This window comes from Cryptomeria japonica, chromosome 8, assembly GCF_030272615.1.
Source record: "Cryptomeria japonica chromosome 8, Sugi_1.0, whole genome shotgun sequence".
Lineage (NCBI taxonomy): Eukaryota > Viridiplantae > Streptophyta > Pinopsida > Cupressales > Cupressaceae > Cryptomeria > Cryptomeria japonica.
The window spans coordinates 537,697,954-537,717,002 of NC_081412.1; the positions used below are offsets into that span (position 1 = coordinate 537,697,954).

The 19,049-nt window shown below is 36.5% G+C and overlaps 1 protein-coding gene across 8 annotated transcripts in view; it reads right to left on the reverse strand.

Annotated features, from left to right (window-relative positions):
* LOC131027665 (uncharacterized) overlaps positions 1-19,049 on the reverse strand; it is a 300,093-nt gene that overhangs the window by 258,156 nt on the left and 22,888 nt on the right. For 6 of the 8 annotated variants that reach the window (XR_009102519.2, XM_057957732.2, XM_057957733.2 and 3 more), the window contains 5 exons: positions 3,669-3,789; positions 3,194-3,267; positions 2,923-3,001; positions 1,517-1,601; positions 1,275-1,370 (listed from right to left, as the gene is read on the reverse strand). Coding sequence is in view for 7 of the 8 variants with exons in the window: in XM_057957732.2 (XP_057813715.1) it covers positions 1,275-1,370; positions 1,517-1,601; positions 2,923-3,001; positions 3,194-3,267; positions 3,669-3,789 (455 nt within the window). In the remaining variant the exon portion in view is untranslated. Of the gene's footprint in view, positions 1-1,274; positions 1,371-1,516; positions 1,602-1,738; positions 2,077-2,922; positions 3,002-3,193; positions 3,268-3,668; positions 3,790-19,049 lie in introns of those variants that run through there. The other 2 variants (XM_057957737.2, XM_057957738.2) reach the window with 2 other exon arrangements.

Below are 19,049 nucleotides of genomic sequence, written 5' to 3' on the forward strand. Positions count from 1 at the left end.
GCATGCACAGCTCCTATCTTTTATTGTAAGGAAGAGAACAAGTAATGATCCTGAGGTAATTGATCAAATTTGAAGAACCTGTTGATGCTATAAACACTTAAGGATGAAGGGAGTGATGATCTTTGCAAATGATGAAGAAAACTCGGGGAACCTGCTAGAATCACACTGCAAATTGCTCTCCTTCAAAACCTTGCATCAACAATAATAAAATAAAATAAGGCCAACACTTTTATGAAGATGAATGAGTATTTTTTATAATTTAAACCTATGTTTTCCCTCTCCTCTCTCTCAGGCACAATGTTGATACTCTTGATGCAGCGCTTTCTGTGTTTTCAACTTGAAAAAAGTCCTCCCATGCTTCAAGCGTGCTCTATGAGGTCTTTCTGCACTTTAGTCGCTCAAAAAATTGCTCTTCCCTCCCTAAAGAACAAGCTTGTAGACTCATAAGCAACTTTGGTTATGTTTCAACATTGAGTTTTCTAACTTAAGTGAAGGGGGCATATGCCCAAGTTCCCCCATGCACTTGTTTATCTTTTGAAATCAACAGTAAGTGGCTTGGGCATGATCCTAGGGGATGTAATGCACCTTTTTCATGTTTTAAACTTGACATTAAATGACTTTCTCTCACTTGGCATGCCCCTAGAGGGGTTTTGATGCACACTTAGTTATGTATTTATGTTGAATTTCGACTGTTTATGTGAAAAAACACCCCCTTGAGTCACTTAAGATACATTTGTTTCAATTTGCCATTGACATTGAACAGTTCATGAGATTTTTTCACCAAAGAGGACCTCCTTGTGCCAAAATGTGCACAAAGAAGAGTAACTTTTTAAGTTTTCTAAAGGTAAAACATGACATTCGCTCTCCTTGCTGTGCTCCTAATCACTTATACACCTTTTCCCAATCCAAAATCATCAAAAAGAACTCCTCTGTTGTCTAGGCATACTCCAAAAGTCCTAACGATCATTTCCCTACCTTAGAATGCCTTTGCTTTTCCTTCATCATCCAAGTTCTTGTCTTCACCTTGCCTAATGTGCCAGAAAAACTCCTTTGGTTGGCCCGAAAATGGTGCTAGAAAAAAACGGAGACAATAACATTGATAAACACTCGGAACAAGGATTCAAGTACGGCTTACAAAAGAGATATGACACAATTTTAGCTAAAAACTTAAACTAAATTAAAATCGTACAGGTATAATACAATCCAAAAGCATGTTGGCTTCCTGCACATAAACTTCTTATCATTTGCTAGATATTAAGCAATTACAAATTTACCAGAATCCAGGTAGTCATTGACACTGCATTTGTGTGCCCATCGATGACACTCTTCATTCCTCCCTTTCTGGTCTTGTTCTGAAGGAACATAGCTCCCTGTTCATATCAAAATACTTTAAATTTATATTTCTATCTAACAATGCATTGTTTGTGCTAGTGAAATTCAAGTAAAGCACTAAATTACCAAAACAACTATATAAGAACTAAAATCATGAAGAAAAAATATCATCTTGAAAGATCACCATTTATCCTGATATAGTACTTTAAATCTTCAGGAAATTCCAAAGTCCCGTCCATGCCTTCCAATATTATTGCAGCATATATTCTCTGTTGATAAAGAAGCATTTAAGTAAGGTTGTCCATGGTTAACACTTAAAAGAAAGTGACAAATGGGCACTGCATATTCTTTTTAAATAGGAAAACTGAAATTTAGCAATATGACAGCATTCAGAAAAATAGCCTACATGCTTATTTGCATCACCATGCCATCTTTTTCAAGGAAAAGTATGTCAGTGCCATATCACAAGAGAATTAGATATAATGATTCAATTGGACTCCACACTATCCATATATTTTCTCCTCAACAGGAGAACCCAAGGCTAGTCAGACTCTTTGAAAGTTCTCCACGCAAGTTTAGCCCTGCAAGTTTGATAGGGATACTCAATATCTCAAACCTTCCCTGCCCCACGATTTGGCAGCACAGATTTTTCACTGTATCAAAGAGTGTTTTCCATCCCCTTGAACACAATCATATCAACTTCCACAGTAATGTTATGAAATTTTAAAATGCTTTAGGAGTCTTCAGAAAAGAAACAATGTATACAGGAGTTGCCTGGAAAACAAGTTGACTAACAGAAACCAGTCAGCACTTGAGTGTCATTCCACAGGTTTGCCTCACATTTTTCTGCAAACAATGAATTCCAGTATCAAGTAGTAATTGTTTTTCTACAATGTATCAAATTAAGTGATGTTTTATCAAGATTCAACTCTCTAGTCTTTGAGTCAATATCAATGACACATATTTCACAAGTAAAAGTTCAAGCTTTCATAAGAACCCATCTCTCAGGAGCATGAATAGTCCACATAGCACTCATTGCATCTAAGCAATGCTCACAAGGGTGATACATTGGGGGCCTGGGGCTTTCCGAGAGGTCACTCATCCCAGTACTATTGCAACTCAAGCACTCTTGACCAATTGAGTTTCCCCTAACATCAAGCCCTTAAATGTGAATCTCCCAAATCCAATTCCCAAAATATTTGTATTTTGGCATTGCCTAGAGGTTGGACCATTGGAAGTTGGAACATTCATGCTGCTAATAAATGTGACTCCTGTTATTTTGATAAATCATAACTTATACTTCGAGAGGAGTATTTTTAAGTTCTACTGCTTGTTGGGATGGGTCACGATATTCAAAGAGGTTCAGATTCTGACAAGACAAATGTTCAATATACTACCAGCTTATATCAATTCCAAGCACTGTGCAAAGACTTCATGATCTAAAAATCTCTAATGATGCTCTCCAAAAATCAATATCAATTCTATCCAAGAATGAGAAGCTACATGTATTTAGATTACCAAGCAACGAGTTTCTTTTAAATTCAACAAAGGTAATTTAATATCTGACTTGCTTTCTAATCTAAAGCATACCTCTGGGTTTACTTTGTAGTAATTTACTAAGTCTTCCTCTGTACTAAAACTTCTTGATACAATAACTGGTGTTTCATACCTGTTGACATGAAGAAATAGATAACATGTTGCACAATTAGGTAATCTTCTAGTAAAAGGTTATTATGTCTTTTACTTTCACAGGAAAAAGATAAAACCAGTTAATTTGATAACAAAGTGCATCAAAATGCTAAAACATACTCAAACACGTCAATAAGAATAAATATAATAATTCACTGTATGATATACTTACTCTTCTCCAAACTGGTGAGCCACTTGCCTAATAAATTCATCTACCAAATCATTTCCTTGTGGAACATAGGCAAGCTACAAAATTATTAATGCCCAAAAAAATTAGACAAACTGCACAAGACCAAGAAAAATTTTTGAGACTAAAATCAAAACCTAACAAATGCCAAGCTCCTAGGTGTCATAGTTCGAATTTCATTTGTCACAAACCCAAGAAAACACATTAATTGTGGTAGCACCATTATCAGCCACTAAGATGAAAGCAACGTGAAAAAGGAAACCTTAGTTTTCATTCCAAGGCAAGTCAAGCCATCCTTTTTAAATTATTATCCAAATGAGTTTATATGCAAGTGATTAACACAACATATCAAAATCAAATCAAATTACTCTCAAATGCTAAAAGCCAAAGTCATTTACTACCAGTTCAAGCTTACTATAAAAAATAGACAATTTATGGCTTCTGATAGAAGAGTGCATACTACTGTTTCGCTGGGCATTCGCCTATTTAGATTCTGGCAAACACTCTGACTTCCTGGCACAACAGGTCGACATAGAGCATCCACCTTTGGCTGCCATGGGGTAGCAGGTATGTTGATTTCGCTGTTAAACACCAAAACAGAGTAAGTAAAATCAAAAATATTAGAGAGTATCAAAATGTTAGATGTTCATGTTAAGGTATTTAGATCAGAGATAGAGAAAACAATAGTCTAACAATATATAGTAAGAACAGACTTTTGATGAGATCACTGATATGAATATATTGACCACCGATGTATATATATATATAACTCTGTCAATTAATCTTTTATGAAAATCACCGACTGCTTGCTGGATCGTGATCTTGCCACTGTTATTGATATTGTATCAAGCAAGTGTCGATGTCGTTGTATAAGTAGAGGGGTGAAGGGTCATGTCCACGTAGGGGCATGACTTCTACGTGGCTTATGGCACGTAGAGTCATGACCCTACGTGAACATGGCTCTTCGTATGCCTTTAGTCATCGTTCACCGTTATCTTTATTAGTTATGCATTAACTTATTTACGGTGTTCGATTATTATCGGGTTTACTAATACTTCGACTATCATCGGATAATGCAACGATGACAGACTCTATATATGTATTTCGACTTCGACAATCATCAGGATTAATCTGCCGTAGGCAATCGGTAACATGCTAGTGTTACTATTAATCAATATATAATGTGATATATATATATATATATATATATATATATTGCTTCAATCCGAATGAGGCTACATCCTTAACACTCCCTCTTAGCAAAAGAGGATTGAATTTCATAATTAAGTTTAAGGAACAACATTCTAGATATACATATTCATCTGACATGATCATATACATTCACTCAATAATGCTTACTAGTGAAATACTTCATATCTCAGAGAGATATGGATTATCTGATATCCACCACTCTGGGACAACAACTACATGAAGTCTTATCAAATAACAACCTTGATCCTAGTGACAACTGTAACATTGTCATTATCACAAGTGCAATAATTTTAGTATCATGACATCCGGCACATTCCGGGACAGCAATTTAATGTAGTCAATCATGATACGATTGTTATCATAATTTCCGACACATTTCAGAACAACGCTTAATGACAACAAATCAATAACTCAACATAACAAATTTAGTATCAAGACTTCCGGCACATTCTGGGACAGCAACTTAATGTAGTCAATCTTGATAACAGATCAGGCTATTGTGAAGGTCATCACCTTACAATAGCGATCTTACACTTCATGAAAGATCGTCACCTTTCATGACATAACACATACATGCAATATTGCATCCAAGATATTCATGAATATATCAAATTACATATGATTAAGATTAATATCAGAAATTTCAATTATAATTTAGTCATACCAAGTTTACCTCTAAAGTACTCCACTTTCAACTTTGCAAGAGGTTTGGTGAATATGTCGACACTTTGCTCTTCAGTGTTGATGTAGGTCAATTTGATAACATCTCTGTCTACCATATCTCTTATGTAATGGTAAGGGATTTCTATATGCTTGGATCGATTATGAAAAACTGGATTTACAAAAAGTTTGATGAGCTTTGATTATCACAGTGAATCACAGTGGGGTTCAAGGGCTTCCCAGATAGTCCAACTAGCAATTTCCTTAACCATACTGCTTCACGAGCTCCCATGGAGGCAGCCATATCTTCGGCTTCAGTGGAACTCTAAGCAACTGCTAACTGTTTTCTGCTAAACCAGGATATCATAGCCGATCCAAGACTAAAACAACACCCCGTTGTACTTTTACGATCAATGGAACTGCCTGCCTAGTCGCAATCAGAATACCCTTGGAGTTGTATCTCAACATTTTTATACTTCAAGCCAAGTCCAATAGTACCACGCAAGTATCTCAGAATATGCTTAGCAGCCATTAGGTGAATCTTCTTAGGTTCGCACATGAAATGACTTAACACATTAGTAGCGTAACAAATATCAAGGCGAGTGTTTACCAGGTACATAAGAGATCCAATAATTTGTCTATAGTATGTAGGATCTGTAGGTTCTGAATCTATTGCTTCACTTTTGAGCTTATGAAGATTTGTTTCCATTGGAATGGATAGAGGTTTACAATCTATCATACCAAATTTGGTCAAGATATCAGTGGAGTATTTTCCTTGATTTAGGAAAATATAATTCTCTTTTTGCCATACTTCTAGAGCCAGAAAATAGTGCAGTAGACCTAGATCATTCATATCGAATTCAGCCACAAGATCTTGTTTGCGTTTTGCAATGAGGTGATCTTCTCCTGTTATCAACAAGTCATCAACATAGAGAACAAGTATTAACATGTCACCATTCGATATTTTGAAGTATATGTTAGAATCTGCTTCATTTTTGGAATATCCTAGCTTGGAGAGATAACTATCTATCCTTTCGGACCAAGCCCTGGGAACTTGCTTAAGGCCGTAGAGAGCTTTTTTCAGTCTACACACATAGAGATTTCTATCATGTGTAGCAAAGCCTTCTGGTTGTTCTATATATACTTCTTCCTCAATAACACCATTCAAAAATGCAGTCTTTACATCCATTTGATGTATCTTCCACCCTTTGGATGCTGCAATGGCAATGATGGTTCTTATAGAAGTATATCAGGCAACTGGAGCAAATGTATCTTTGTAATCAATTCCAGCCTTTTGAGAAAACCCCCTGGCAACGAATCTGGCTTTGTGTTTTTCAATACTACGATCTGCTGCATCTTTGATTTTGAATAACCACTTCAATGAGACAACTGATTTGTCTTTTGGTCTAGGTACAATGTCCCAGACATCATTTTTTAAGATGTGATGTCCCCGATATAATTAAATAATAAATCTAGTTATTTTGTTGTAAGGCCCCAAATTTAATAACAAATCTTTAGGGCCTTTTTATTTAATTAGATTAGACAAGTTTTGGTTGGTCGAGTCGACCCGTTTGTAACCCTTCAGGAAGTTTCCCGAAGCCCATATATATGGTCGTGTTAGTCATTGTTGTAGGGAGGCGAATTTTTGGTATCTTTTCTCTATTGTGCAAATTCCTGTTGGAGTTCTGTTATCCGCCATTTCGGAGGTGAAAGACCCTCCCTATTTGGTATTTACAGTTTCGGTGAGGTTCACCTCTCACCCTATTCTGTCATTGTACTCGTTCAGGATCTGGCAAATCTTGAATTTTATCATTGTTTACTTTCTCTGCGTCTCTGTTAATGTGGTTTACATGCATGAGGACTCCTAATATTCAGAATCCATTACTCCGGAAGGTCACCACACAACCGCTGAAGCTCATCGTACCTCTGCATCTTCACAGCCACACACCGTACTACCACCCCTCCCCTTCTCACCACCATACAGCCTTCTTTGGCCCCATCATACACCTCCCTCACCACCGTACGACCGCCTGTGGCTACACCGTACACCCTCCTCACCACCGTACGACCCCTTGGGCTCCACCGTATGGCCGCTTGACATCACCATACAACTATTATATCGTAAGCCTCCCCTCACTCCACCGTACAGCATTTACACCGTATGTCGTGCTCTCCATCCCCTACCCTACGGTCTTCCTCTCCCACCGTACGTCCACCCAGTCACCGCACGGGTGTCCCCTTCCACCGTACGGTTGATCTGCACCGTACAAGTCCGGAACATTACATAAGATCGATTGGTATTCCTCAATCATTGCATCTTTCCAAGCTTGACATGTTAAAGCCTCTTCAACATTTGATGGTTCAGATTTTGTAACCTCGGTCATGAGTGCAAAATAGCATGATTGACTTCTTGTTTTCTTATTCTCTTTGAAGATTTCATCAGGTTCCACATTATTTTCTTCAATCATCTTTCTTGCCCATAGTGGTATTTTCTTGTTGTTAGGATTTTTCAGCATTCTCAAAATTAGATGATTGAAGTTCATGATTTTCTATGCTATTCTCCCTCTAATTCTCAATTGTAAGATTTTCATCTGATTCTGTGGTTAGATCATCTTTTGCACTTAGAGAGAGTTTATAAGCAGCATCTTCTTCAAATTTGACATCTCTACTGATTTCAATAGATCTTCGTCCTGGAATATAGACTTTGTATCCTTTAGTGGTTTCACTGTAGCCAACAAATATGTCTTTCTTCCCGGAGGGTTCTAGTTTGGTTCTCTTTTCTTTAGGAACGTGAATATACACGTGGCAACCAAAGATTCTTAGATGGCTTAAATCTGGTTTATTCCCTGTAAAGGCTTCTTCAAGTGTTATATTCTCTAGGATTGAATGAGGGCATCTGTTTTGAATGTACATAGCTGTATTTGAGGCTTCAGCCCAAAATGAGATATGTAGGCTTTGATCATGCATCATGGCTTTAGCGGCTTCGATGATGGTTCTGTTTTTCCTTTCTGCGACTCCCTTCTGTTGAGGATTATAAGGTACTATACACTCCCTCTTAATCCCAACAGAAATGGAGAATTCTTTAAAATTTTCAGAGATATATTCACCCCCATTATCTGATCTTAGAGTCCTTATTTTCTTCCCAGTTTGATTTTCCACTAAGGGTGTAAATTCTTTGAATTTCAATAACACTTCATTTGATTCTTTGAGTTTTATGAAATAGATCCAAGTTTTCCTAGAGTAATCATCAACAAATATCATGTAATATAAAAATCCCCCTAGTGATGGTAATAGGCAGCATCTTCTTCAAATTTGACATCTCTACTAATTTCAATAGATCTTCGTCCTGGAATATAGACTTTGTATCCTTTAGTGGTTTCACTGTAGCCAACAAATATGCCTTTCTTCCCGGAGGGTTCTAGTTTGGTTCTCTTTTCTTTAGGAACGTGAATATACACATGGCAACCAAAGATTCTTAGATGGTTTAAATCTGGTTTATTCCCTGTAAAGGCTTCTTTAGGTGTTATATTCTCTAGGATTGAATGAGGGCATATGTTTTGAATGTACACAACTGTATTTGAGGCTTCAGCCCAAAATGAGATATGTAGATTTTGATCATGCATCATGGCTTTAGTGGCTTCGATGATGGTTCTGTTTTTCCTTTTTGCGACTCCATTTTGTTGAGGATTAAAAGGTATTGTACACTCCCTCTCAATCCCAACAGAAATGCAGAATTCTTTAAAATTTTCAGAGATATATTCACCCCCATTATCTGATCTTAGAGTCTTTATTTTCTTCCCAGTTTGATTTTCCACTAAGGGTGTAAATTCTTTGAATTTCAATAACACTTCATTTGATTTGTTGAGGATTATAAGGTATTGTACACTCCCTCTCAATCCCAACAGAAATGCAGAATTCTTTAAAATTTTCAGAGATATATTCACCCCCATTATCTGATCTTAGAGTCTTTATTTTCTTCCCAGTTTGATTTTCCACTAAGGGTGTAAATTCTTTGAATTTCAATAACACTTCATTTGATTCTTTGAGTTTTATGAAATAGATCCAAGTTTTCCTAGAGTAATCATCAACAAATATCACGTAATACAAAAATCCCCCTAGTGATGGTAATGACATTGGACCACACAAATCAGTGTGGACAAGTTCTAGTATAACTTTTGATTTGTGTTCACTTGAGGGAAAGGACCCTTTTGAGTTCTTCCCTAGAGCACATCCTTTACAAGTTCCAACATGATCAGATTTTAGATTGGGTAATCCTGTGGTAATCTTTCCTATAGAAGGTAGGGCACTAAATCGAAGATGTCCTAATCTTCTATGCCAAATTTCATTAGAGTTTGATACTTCATGATTTAGTGCTTGTTTTTTAGTATTACATAGTTTGTATAAACTTCCATCTCTAGATCCTATAGGAATAGCATTCTTTATGTTAGAATTTTTAGGCCAAAGTAAAACTTTATCTTCATGGAAGGTGACACAATATCCTTGATCAGCTAGTCCTGAAATAGAGACCAAATTCCTTTTAATACCTAGTACAAAAAGAACATCTTTCAATTGTAATGTAACTCATGTTCTTAATTGAATTGAGCAAGTCCCAATTCCTTTCACTGGATAGGTAGAATTGTCTCCTATTGTAACTTCTTCAGTTGAGTGCCCTTCAAAGGTTTCGAATTGATCTCTAAATCCGGTTATGTGTCGTGATGCTCCACTATTCATTATCCACCTATGTTTGTTTGAGTTTAGTTCGCTTGATAAGGCTAAGAAAAATAGAGGATTCTCTACTTCCTTGACTTCAGCTATGGTTGCTTGAGCTTTCTTTCTTTCTAGGCAAAACCTGTGAATGTGTCCAAATTTATCACACCTGTAGCATTGAATCTTGGATAAGTCTCTTTTGTGATTATTTCCTCTCTTCCGTTTGAACTTCCTTTTCTTCCCTTTGTTGCTTGTGTTAGCATGTAGTGCTTGAATTTCTCCCTCTTTGTTTGGACCCATCACTCTTGTAATTAGTCGAGATTCTTCTTGAGTGCAATCATTCTTGAGTTGATCGAATTTCAGTAGTGTCAGTCGAGCACTAATGCCTTGAATAAACGATTCCCAACTGGATGGTAATCCCTTAAGTGCTATTAGAGATAGCTCCATATAATCTACATTATTTCCAATAGTTGACAATTGGTCTTTCAACTCTGAAATCCTCATGAAATAGGATGTGATTGTTTCTCCTTTGTTCATGTAGATATGCATTAATTGCTATTTTAAAGTGAGCAATCTGCTTGCATTATTTATTTCATATGAATTTTGAATAGTCTTGAACATATCATAAGTTGTAGTTAGTTTTGAAATGGTTGGAAGAATGTGATCTTTAACAGCATCAATTATTATTTTCTTAGCCTTGTTGTTGTGTCTTTTCCAGGATGTTTTCTCTGGTTCGTCTTCGGGCATCTTAGTATCTTTCTTCTATGTATGCATCTAGTTCGAGTTCTTGAAGAATTGCTATTATTCGAATTCTCCATGAGACAAAGTTGGATGCGCCTTCGAGTCTATCCTCCACTCTAACATTGTTCACCATGATTGTTCTTCCTTTGATTTTGAATGCAAGTTTGAGTCTTTTAAAAAATATGTCACTATTTTTTATTTATTTCTCTACCAACTTGGCTCTTATACCATGTTAAGGAATTTAGATCAGAGATAGAGGAAACAATAGTCTAACAATATATAGTAAGAACAGACTTTTGATGAGATCACTGATATGAATATATTGACCACCGATGTATATATATATATATAACTCTGTCAATTAATCTTTTATGAAAATCACCAACCGCTTGCTGGATCGTGATCTTGCCACTGTTATTGATATCGTATCCAGCAAGTGTCGATGTCGTTGTATAAGTAGAGGGGTGAAGGGTCATGTCCACGTAGGGGCATGACTTCTACATGGCTTATGCCACGTAGAGTCATGACCCTACGTGGACATGGCTCTTCGTATGCCTTTAGTCATCGTTCACCGTTATGTTTATTAGTTATGCATTAACTTATTTACGGTGTTCGATTATTATCGGGTTTATTAATACTTCAACTGTCATCGGATAATGCAACGATGACAGTCACTATATATGTATTTCCAAAGTTACCCCAAGTTTCCGGGACGGGGACGGCAGGGGACGGCGGGACGCGTTTCCGGGACGGCAAATTTTTTTGCCAAATTTGGGGACGGCGGGGGATGGCAAAGGGGACGGCTATTAAAATATAGGAAATATTTAAAATATATAGGAAAATTTCAAAATTCTAAATGTTCATATGAAAACATGGATAAAGCATGCATACATACATTATATTCATATGAAAACAATAAAACATGGAAATGGCATGTGTATGATACTATGAAAAGTTGAAGACATTTTAGAATGTAAATTCTGAACATACAACATTGTTAATACTCAATAGACAATATGCAATTATGCATTCATAAATCAGAATTTCAATTCATTCACATTGTCAATATGCATATCATAATAGATATTAAAGAAATAACATACAAAATGTCAAAACAAAGAGGTTAAATTTTCCCTACTTCTATCGACGTGGTTTCCCCCCATATTTTTCAACGGGGGTTTGGGGGCAGCGCCCCCAAGGTGGGGTCAAGGGGCATCGCCCCTTGCGGGGTGCATATTCTTTCATAAAGGTGTTGGGTGTTATTTTTCTATTAACTCGCCGAGTTTGGCGATTTTTGGGCGATTTTCTAATCTCTGTGTCAAAATGCCCAAAGGCTACACTGCTGCCATATAGTTTCATTGTCAAAATTATGAATTAAATTAATGTTATCTTTTAATTTTTTTATTTTTACTAACAATTTGAATTAATAAGGGGCCTATATTAGAAAAAATTTTAAAAAATTTGAAAATACAACTTTTTTTAGTTTTTTAATATTTATTAATGGCCTTAGATCCGGGGGACGTCTAGCCGTCCCCGGGACGGATTGGGGACGTCCCAGCCGTCCCCGGGACGTACGGACGTCCCCCAAGGCTAGGGCAGGCGTCCCCCCGTTTCGGGGACGTCCCCTAAAAATATAGGGCAATTTGGGGACGGGGGGAAACGTCCCCTGGCCGTCCCCAAGTCCCTGAAACGTCCCCGAGACGGGGACGGGGGTTTTCAGGTCGGGGACGCGTCCCCGGGTAACTCTGTGTATTTCGACTTCGACAGTCATCGGGATTAATCTGCCGTAGGCAATCGCTAACATGTTAGTGTTACTATTAATCAATATCTAATGTGATAAATATATATATATATATATATATATATGTGTGTGTGTGTGTGTGTATATTGCTTGCTTCAATCCGAATGAGGCTACATCCTTAACAGTTCATTGGTAATACAATGCTAGTCCTTTTTATGTAAATGTGTCCAACCTAAAGTACTCTTGTGCAAGGACATCTAACCAAATATCATTGAGTGCACATGCTTCCATGTAAATTCAAACTATAACACTTTGTAAAGGAAGAAAGAAAAAAGACCAAACAAAGCATGTCATTCAGTTTCGATCTCAAATCATTGTTCTTCCAACTCTCCTACCTATCTTAAAGTTTTACCATGCTTAAAAACTTAACAGTGGCACTTTGAAAATAATTCAGTTTGGTGAAAAATAGTTTTCATTGAGATTAGATAAAAACATTTTCAAAACCTATGACTTTTCCAAGCCCTCCATTAAACCCCTGAAAACCCTGTAATGTACCTTCCCTTAAGATTAGTTCCCAACATCCCCTTCAAGCTCTTTCTGATTCCTTCAATCTCTTTCTGATTCATATAATTCTTTAAAGTAAAGGAATCTCTTTCAAATTTTATGTTGTTATCAATTTGAAGGTATTTTATATAAATGTTCTATAGAATCCAGCAAGACCTGTGAAACTTTAGATTTCTTGGATAGATTAGCTTTTCCAATCTTTGATGACTGATTTACTACAGATCAACAACAAATTCTGATGAGCACACAGGGATACTGTGAGGGGGGTGAATCAGTATAACAATACTTCACTTTTTCAAACTTAATATCATATTTAAAACTTGATCAATGACAATAACATCGTTTACTCAACATCAATAATCATGCACATGAGAAGAGCACAATAACACATGAGATTTACATGGAAACCCTTACAGGAGAAAACCACGGCAAATTACTAGCTTATATAATAATCTCTTACAAATTTCATAGGCTTCACCTACCAGAGGCACTAACCCCCCATTCCATTCGTGAGCACTTGGCCACTAGAGGCACCAGCCCTTCATTAGATTTGTGAGCACTAGCCCACAAGAGGCACCAGTCCTTCATTAGATTTGTGAGCATTGTCTTCACAAGAAATATAACTCTCATCTTCAATCTGCTCTATTCAAATCTGCTGTAAACCGATCATAAAACTCTCTCCAATATGCTTCATTATTCTGCTCCAAAGTCTTCTTTATCTTTGCATGAAACCCTCTTCAAAAGTCTCATAAAATCTTCACATTATGCTCATAGAGTCTTCATTCTGCTTAACATTTGGAATGATATTACATTAAACTTTCTTACTTTTCACACCCCTCACTCATCTCCTTTTATATTACTCCAATATACCTCTTCACCAAGAGAGGTAACCCTTCATTATGTAGACAGCTGTATGTACTTACCCCTTCAAACCTCTATTCTGAATGTAGACAGCTGTATGTACTCCCTCCTTCCAAAAAAAATCACTTACCTTGGATTCATTCATCATGCTTCTTTTCATAACGGTTGTCTTCATTATTTTCATATGGACATTTGGCTGCAAAATGTCCAACCTTTCCACAGTTAAAGCATTTAAGAAGCATCTTCTTCTTTTGTTTGCAGAATTCCTTCTTCACTCTTTTCATGAACAAAGCCTCTTCTGAGTCTGAATCATCATCCGAACTGTCACTTGAAACTTGCTCTTTTTGTTTGCCTTTCTTTGAAGCTTTGAAAGTGGTCTCCCTTTTTGAAGATTCTATGTTTGTTCTCATTTTTTATGCAGCCAATATATCATGGTGCTTGTCAATGGACAATTTATCAAGATCAACCATCTCTTCTATAGCTGAGATCTTTGCATCAAATCTTAAAGGTAAAGACATTAAGATTTTTTGAATAACCAAACTATCATCAACCTTATCACCAAGACCTTTAAGAGAATTCACTACTTCATCTACTCTTAGAAAGTAGGCTGCAACATTCTCATCTTCTTTCATTTTCAGACTTTCAAATTGCATTCTATAAGTCTGAAGTGTCACGACCATTGTTATTTAACAATTAAATTGATTGTGTTTGATTTTTTTTATATCTTAATTAATATATTTATTGATTTTTCCTTTAAATTCTAATTTTTTTTTTAAAAAAAGGAAATAGTATTAATATTATTAAAAAATTTTATTAATAAGTTTTTGTTTTTTTAAATATATAGATTTACAAAACTTTAAAAAAAAATGCAAATATTGAAAATAGTGTTGTGAGGTATTCACACATCGCCCAATTGCAAATGGGGACCCCCACTTTTTTCCTACTTTCTAGGTAGTGTTTGGATTTTTTGCTATTAGCCTTTGCATTCAAAGGGTGTAGGTCGTCAAGAATGGCTAAGGAGTCAGGTAGATAGTCTTGCATGAGTGTGAAGTAAGTTTGTAAGGTCTAGATGTCAAAAGTACAATCATGAGTAAGGAAGAATTGCTAATTCGAAGGTCACTCCAAGTGCTCCTCTTAAAGGAACGAACTTCACTTCATGAACATTCCTTGTGTGGTGAATTTCTTACACTTCTCCCACAGAGTGAAGACTCACTCTAGGATCTCATGTTGAGCAAGTTACAAGGTATTGAAGTTGAGAGCGTAAGTGAAAATGAGCAAAGGGGAACTTGGTCTTGATTTGAAATCCACTCAGGGTTTGGAGCGAACTTCATGCTTGAGAGGATTGGAGCGAGTTTTACACAAAACGAACTTCATGACTTTGTAGTTTGGAGTGAACTTCATGACTTTGTGGTTTGGAGCGAAATTCCTACTTCATGACTTCACCATTTGAAGCGAAATTCCTACTTCATGAGCTGAGCAAGTGGAGCAAAATTCACACTTCATGACTTCACCTTTTGGAGCGAATTCCTAACTTCATGAGTAGATGATCTCAAGCAAACTTCATGAGTTGGGGTATTGGACCGAATTTCACCTTGAAGGCTTCACAAGCGAAATGGAAGAAAGGAGATGAAGAAAATTCGGAATCACTCACTTCATGTTCAAGCATTCACAAGCGAGCTTCAGGAGTTAGCATCTTGGAGCGAACTTCATGACTTGCCTTCTTGAAGCGAACTTCATGACTTTGTGTTTTGGAGCGAACTTCAAGACTTTGTGGTTTGGAGCGAACTTCATGATTTCACTTCTTGGAGCGAAATTCCTACTTCATGAGATGGAGTTTTGGAGCGAAATTCATGAATAAGGAAGTTGGAGAGAATTGCATCTTCAAGCTTTCATAGGTGGAGTTGGGAATAAAGGAATTAGAGAACATGAACTTCATGAGTTGCAAGTTGCAAGCAAACTTCATGACTTTGCATATTGAAGCGAAATTCACACTTCATGAGTTGAGCAACCCAAGCGAAATTCCTACTTCATGATCTCACAATTTGGAGCGAAATTTCACATTTGAAGCAACTTCATGAGTTGCCACTTTGGAGCGAATTTTGCAACTTCATGGTTTGCCACTTTGGAGCGAATTTTGCAACTTCATGAGTTGCCATCTTGGAGTGAATTTCATGTTTGGGACATCTGGAGCGAAGTTCATACAAGTCTACTTCATGAGTTGATGATTAGGAGCGAATTCCATTCAAACAAACTTCATAAGTTGACAAAATGGAGCGAATTTTACACAAAATGCACTTCATGAGTTCAAGGTTTGGAGCGAACTTCAAAAGTTGAGGATTTGGAGCGAATTTCTACAAAGGTGAACTTCATGACTTAGAAGATTAGAACGAATTTCAGAAGTTGAGAAAGACAAGAGAACTTAATAAGCAGGGTGATTGAAACAAACTTCATGTGCACACCATTTAGAGCAATCTTCATGTTCAAACCTACAGGGTTCTACAATATTTAATGCATGTTTCTTTTTTGAAAAGTAAAAGTAATACTTCTTAAAAGGATAAGTAAGTGATTTAAGTTCTTTTAAAGCACATACATTATTTTTAAAGCTAAAACAAAATTTTAGAACTTATCCCACGTGATCTTTAAATGGAAAGTTTATTTTAAAATTTAATATTTTTTAAGAGATTCAAACAAAACTCTACTTTGCCGTGTAAGAAAAGTATAGCAGGAAATCATGCAAGCGTAGATTCTTTTTTTTTTCAGTTTTATTAATAAGTCTCATCATGCGTACTATGGGAATATAGACGGGAGAGATAATTGAAAAGTCAGGGAAGATTGTTGGTTTTCGGTGCAATCGCTATCCCTCTTCGAGTCTGGATAGAGACGACACATCTCAAAGCTTTGATGCTTAGGGCCTGATATGGCCATAACTTTAACCATGTTGTTGGTGGATTACGCATCTTCATCTAACGAGGAAATTGAAGAACAGCAACATGAAGAAGTCAAAGAAAAAGGCCCGCAGCAGTCTTTTACCGAGGAGAACAGTAGCATTACAGAGAGAACGAAACAAATAAAGAATCGATTGGGTTTTCTTGAGTAACTATTAATATATATACTATTATTAGGAGGAGAAATATAGTTGGAAACTTGTTTATTGCTATAAGACATATATTCTAGTCGTAATCTTGATGGGTTAAGAGGACTTATATCATTTGGCTTCTATATCAACCGTTGCCATAGCCTATGCTGATTTTAGTGATGTTGAACTCATTATGTAGTGTTACTTAAATAGTAGCTTGGAGATGTTTCGGTGTAAGGTCTTTTAGGCACTAATAACTTATTGGGTTCTCATTTACCATTTCGACATTATTGTGAATAATGATTATAGTCTTGAATGTCTCTCAATTTGAGTGAATACAAGTATGATTATGTTTGACTCTTGATTGAATGGACAACTAACTGATAATAAGACCCTTGATAAAATTATCAAGTGCATGGGTTGATGTCCTATATCCTCTTGTGGAAATTTCTATGCTTACATAAGCTATGTGTGCATTTATAGGAATTCTTGTGTCTCTCTCGCATGTACCACAATCTGAGCGTACATTTTTGGTGCCCACCGTGGGGCTCAACCCACATTTTTCTAACATTTTTCCGCAGGTTCACGCTCAAAATTCTAGAAACACACATCAGCACATATACCACATGTTTTAACGCATATACCACCTGTTTTAGCGCATATACCATCTGTTTTAGCGCATATATCACCTGTTCTGGCACATTTAACAACTATTTTGGCGCATATAAATAATTTTGTGGCGCATCTGACACTTCTTTTAGCGCATACAACACTTCTTCTAGTGAATACAATCTCTGTTTTAGTGCATACAAAACAGATAGCAAAAAAAAAAACTTTAAAAATTTAACCGGTTAGAAAGTTATGCTTGTGTAGCCCACCATTGATCTTTGATGATTACTAACTGGTTTTGTGCAGGTTCTAACAGTGTTTTGCAGGTTCAAAAGGAATTAGATTAGTTCTTTCTTTCTAAGTTAGTAAAAAGAACTCATTTTTCTCTTTTTGCAAAAAGTAAAAAGAACTACATTTTCATTTTGTGCAGCTAAAAGGGACCTCATTCTCAGTTGGTGCTTAAAAAGAATCAAATCTTTCTTTCTTGCAAGTATAAAATGAACACAAATCTCACATTTTTCTTTTTTGCAAGATTAAGATCACACTTCTTTTTGGGCTCTAAAAAGAACAAACAAATTTTCGATTCTTGCAAGGATTAAAAAATGAACAATCAACATCTTATCTTGCAAGTTAAAAAGAACAAGCCACATTTGTTTCAAGCACGCGATTTGCTTTTGTTGACCAGGTTTATTTCAAGTTCAAAACAAATTGCTATGTGAAATTAAAAATGAACACCATGTTTGTTGGAGCAACATCTCCAAATAGAGGTTAGAAAACCATTGCTATGAAGGACTAAAAAGAAAAACTTGATTACTTTGTCTCGAAAGTGATAGGTATATGATCTCCCCTTAATTGGGTGACCAAAAAGCCAAACTCACTATTTCAAGTTTTCTTTAAATTTCATGCAATAGGATAAAACCTTTAGAAGGCATGCCCTCCCGAGAAGCCCATAAGGCCGGTGAGAGGGGAACGACCTCAATTGGGAACGGCTTTTAGCCAAGTTTACCAACCCACTATAATCAAATGTGGAGGCTAATGAAAATCCCCTCCAACGGCAGTGTGCATTGATAGCCTTCCCCCAATATCCTTGAGATATGAAAAGTCTTTGTTCTAAAGGTTGGGAAGCCTCTTGAGAGAGTTTATCTTTCGCCGCACCGAACGGAACCTTTACTAAAAGAGCCTTAAAAGTAGAAGATTTTCGCCGAGTCAGTATCCAAACATTGATAATATCATAGTGCAAGGGTGGAGAAGAATCTGCCCCCAAGACACTCACCATACATCTCCCAGGATAACGATTCAATTGAGAGGAGCAATCCTCTTTGAGTTAATTTCCAAAAAAAGGCAAAAAAATGGGTGCCCTCTAGGGGGTGACACAGCTGTTTGAGCTAAAGGCGTATCCAGATGTGGGCTATGGTATTATTGATGACCCTTGATTAAAGAGTCTAATTGGTGTGTTTTTCTTGTATTCAACCAATGAAAACATCGGGAATTTGGACACATCCTCAACAAAACATACACTCAATGTTTAGATTTAGGAGCAAAATGACCATTGTCTTCATGTTTGTTTGTTGTGTATTTTGTTAGAGTTCCTAAAACATCTTGCAAGAAAAATAAAACATCAACAAAATCAGTTTTTAACTAATCAAACTCAGGAAATCCACAGACTAGCG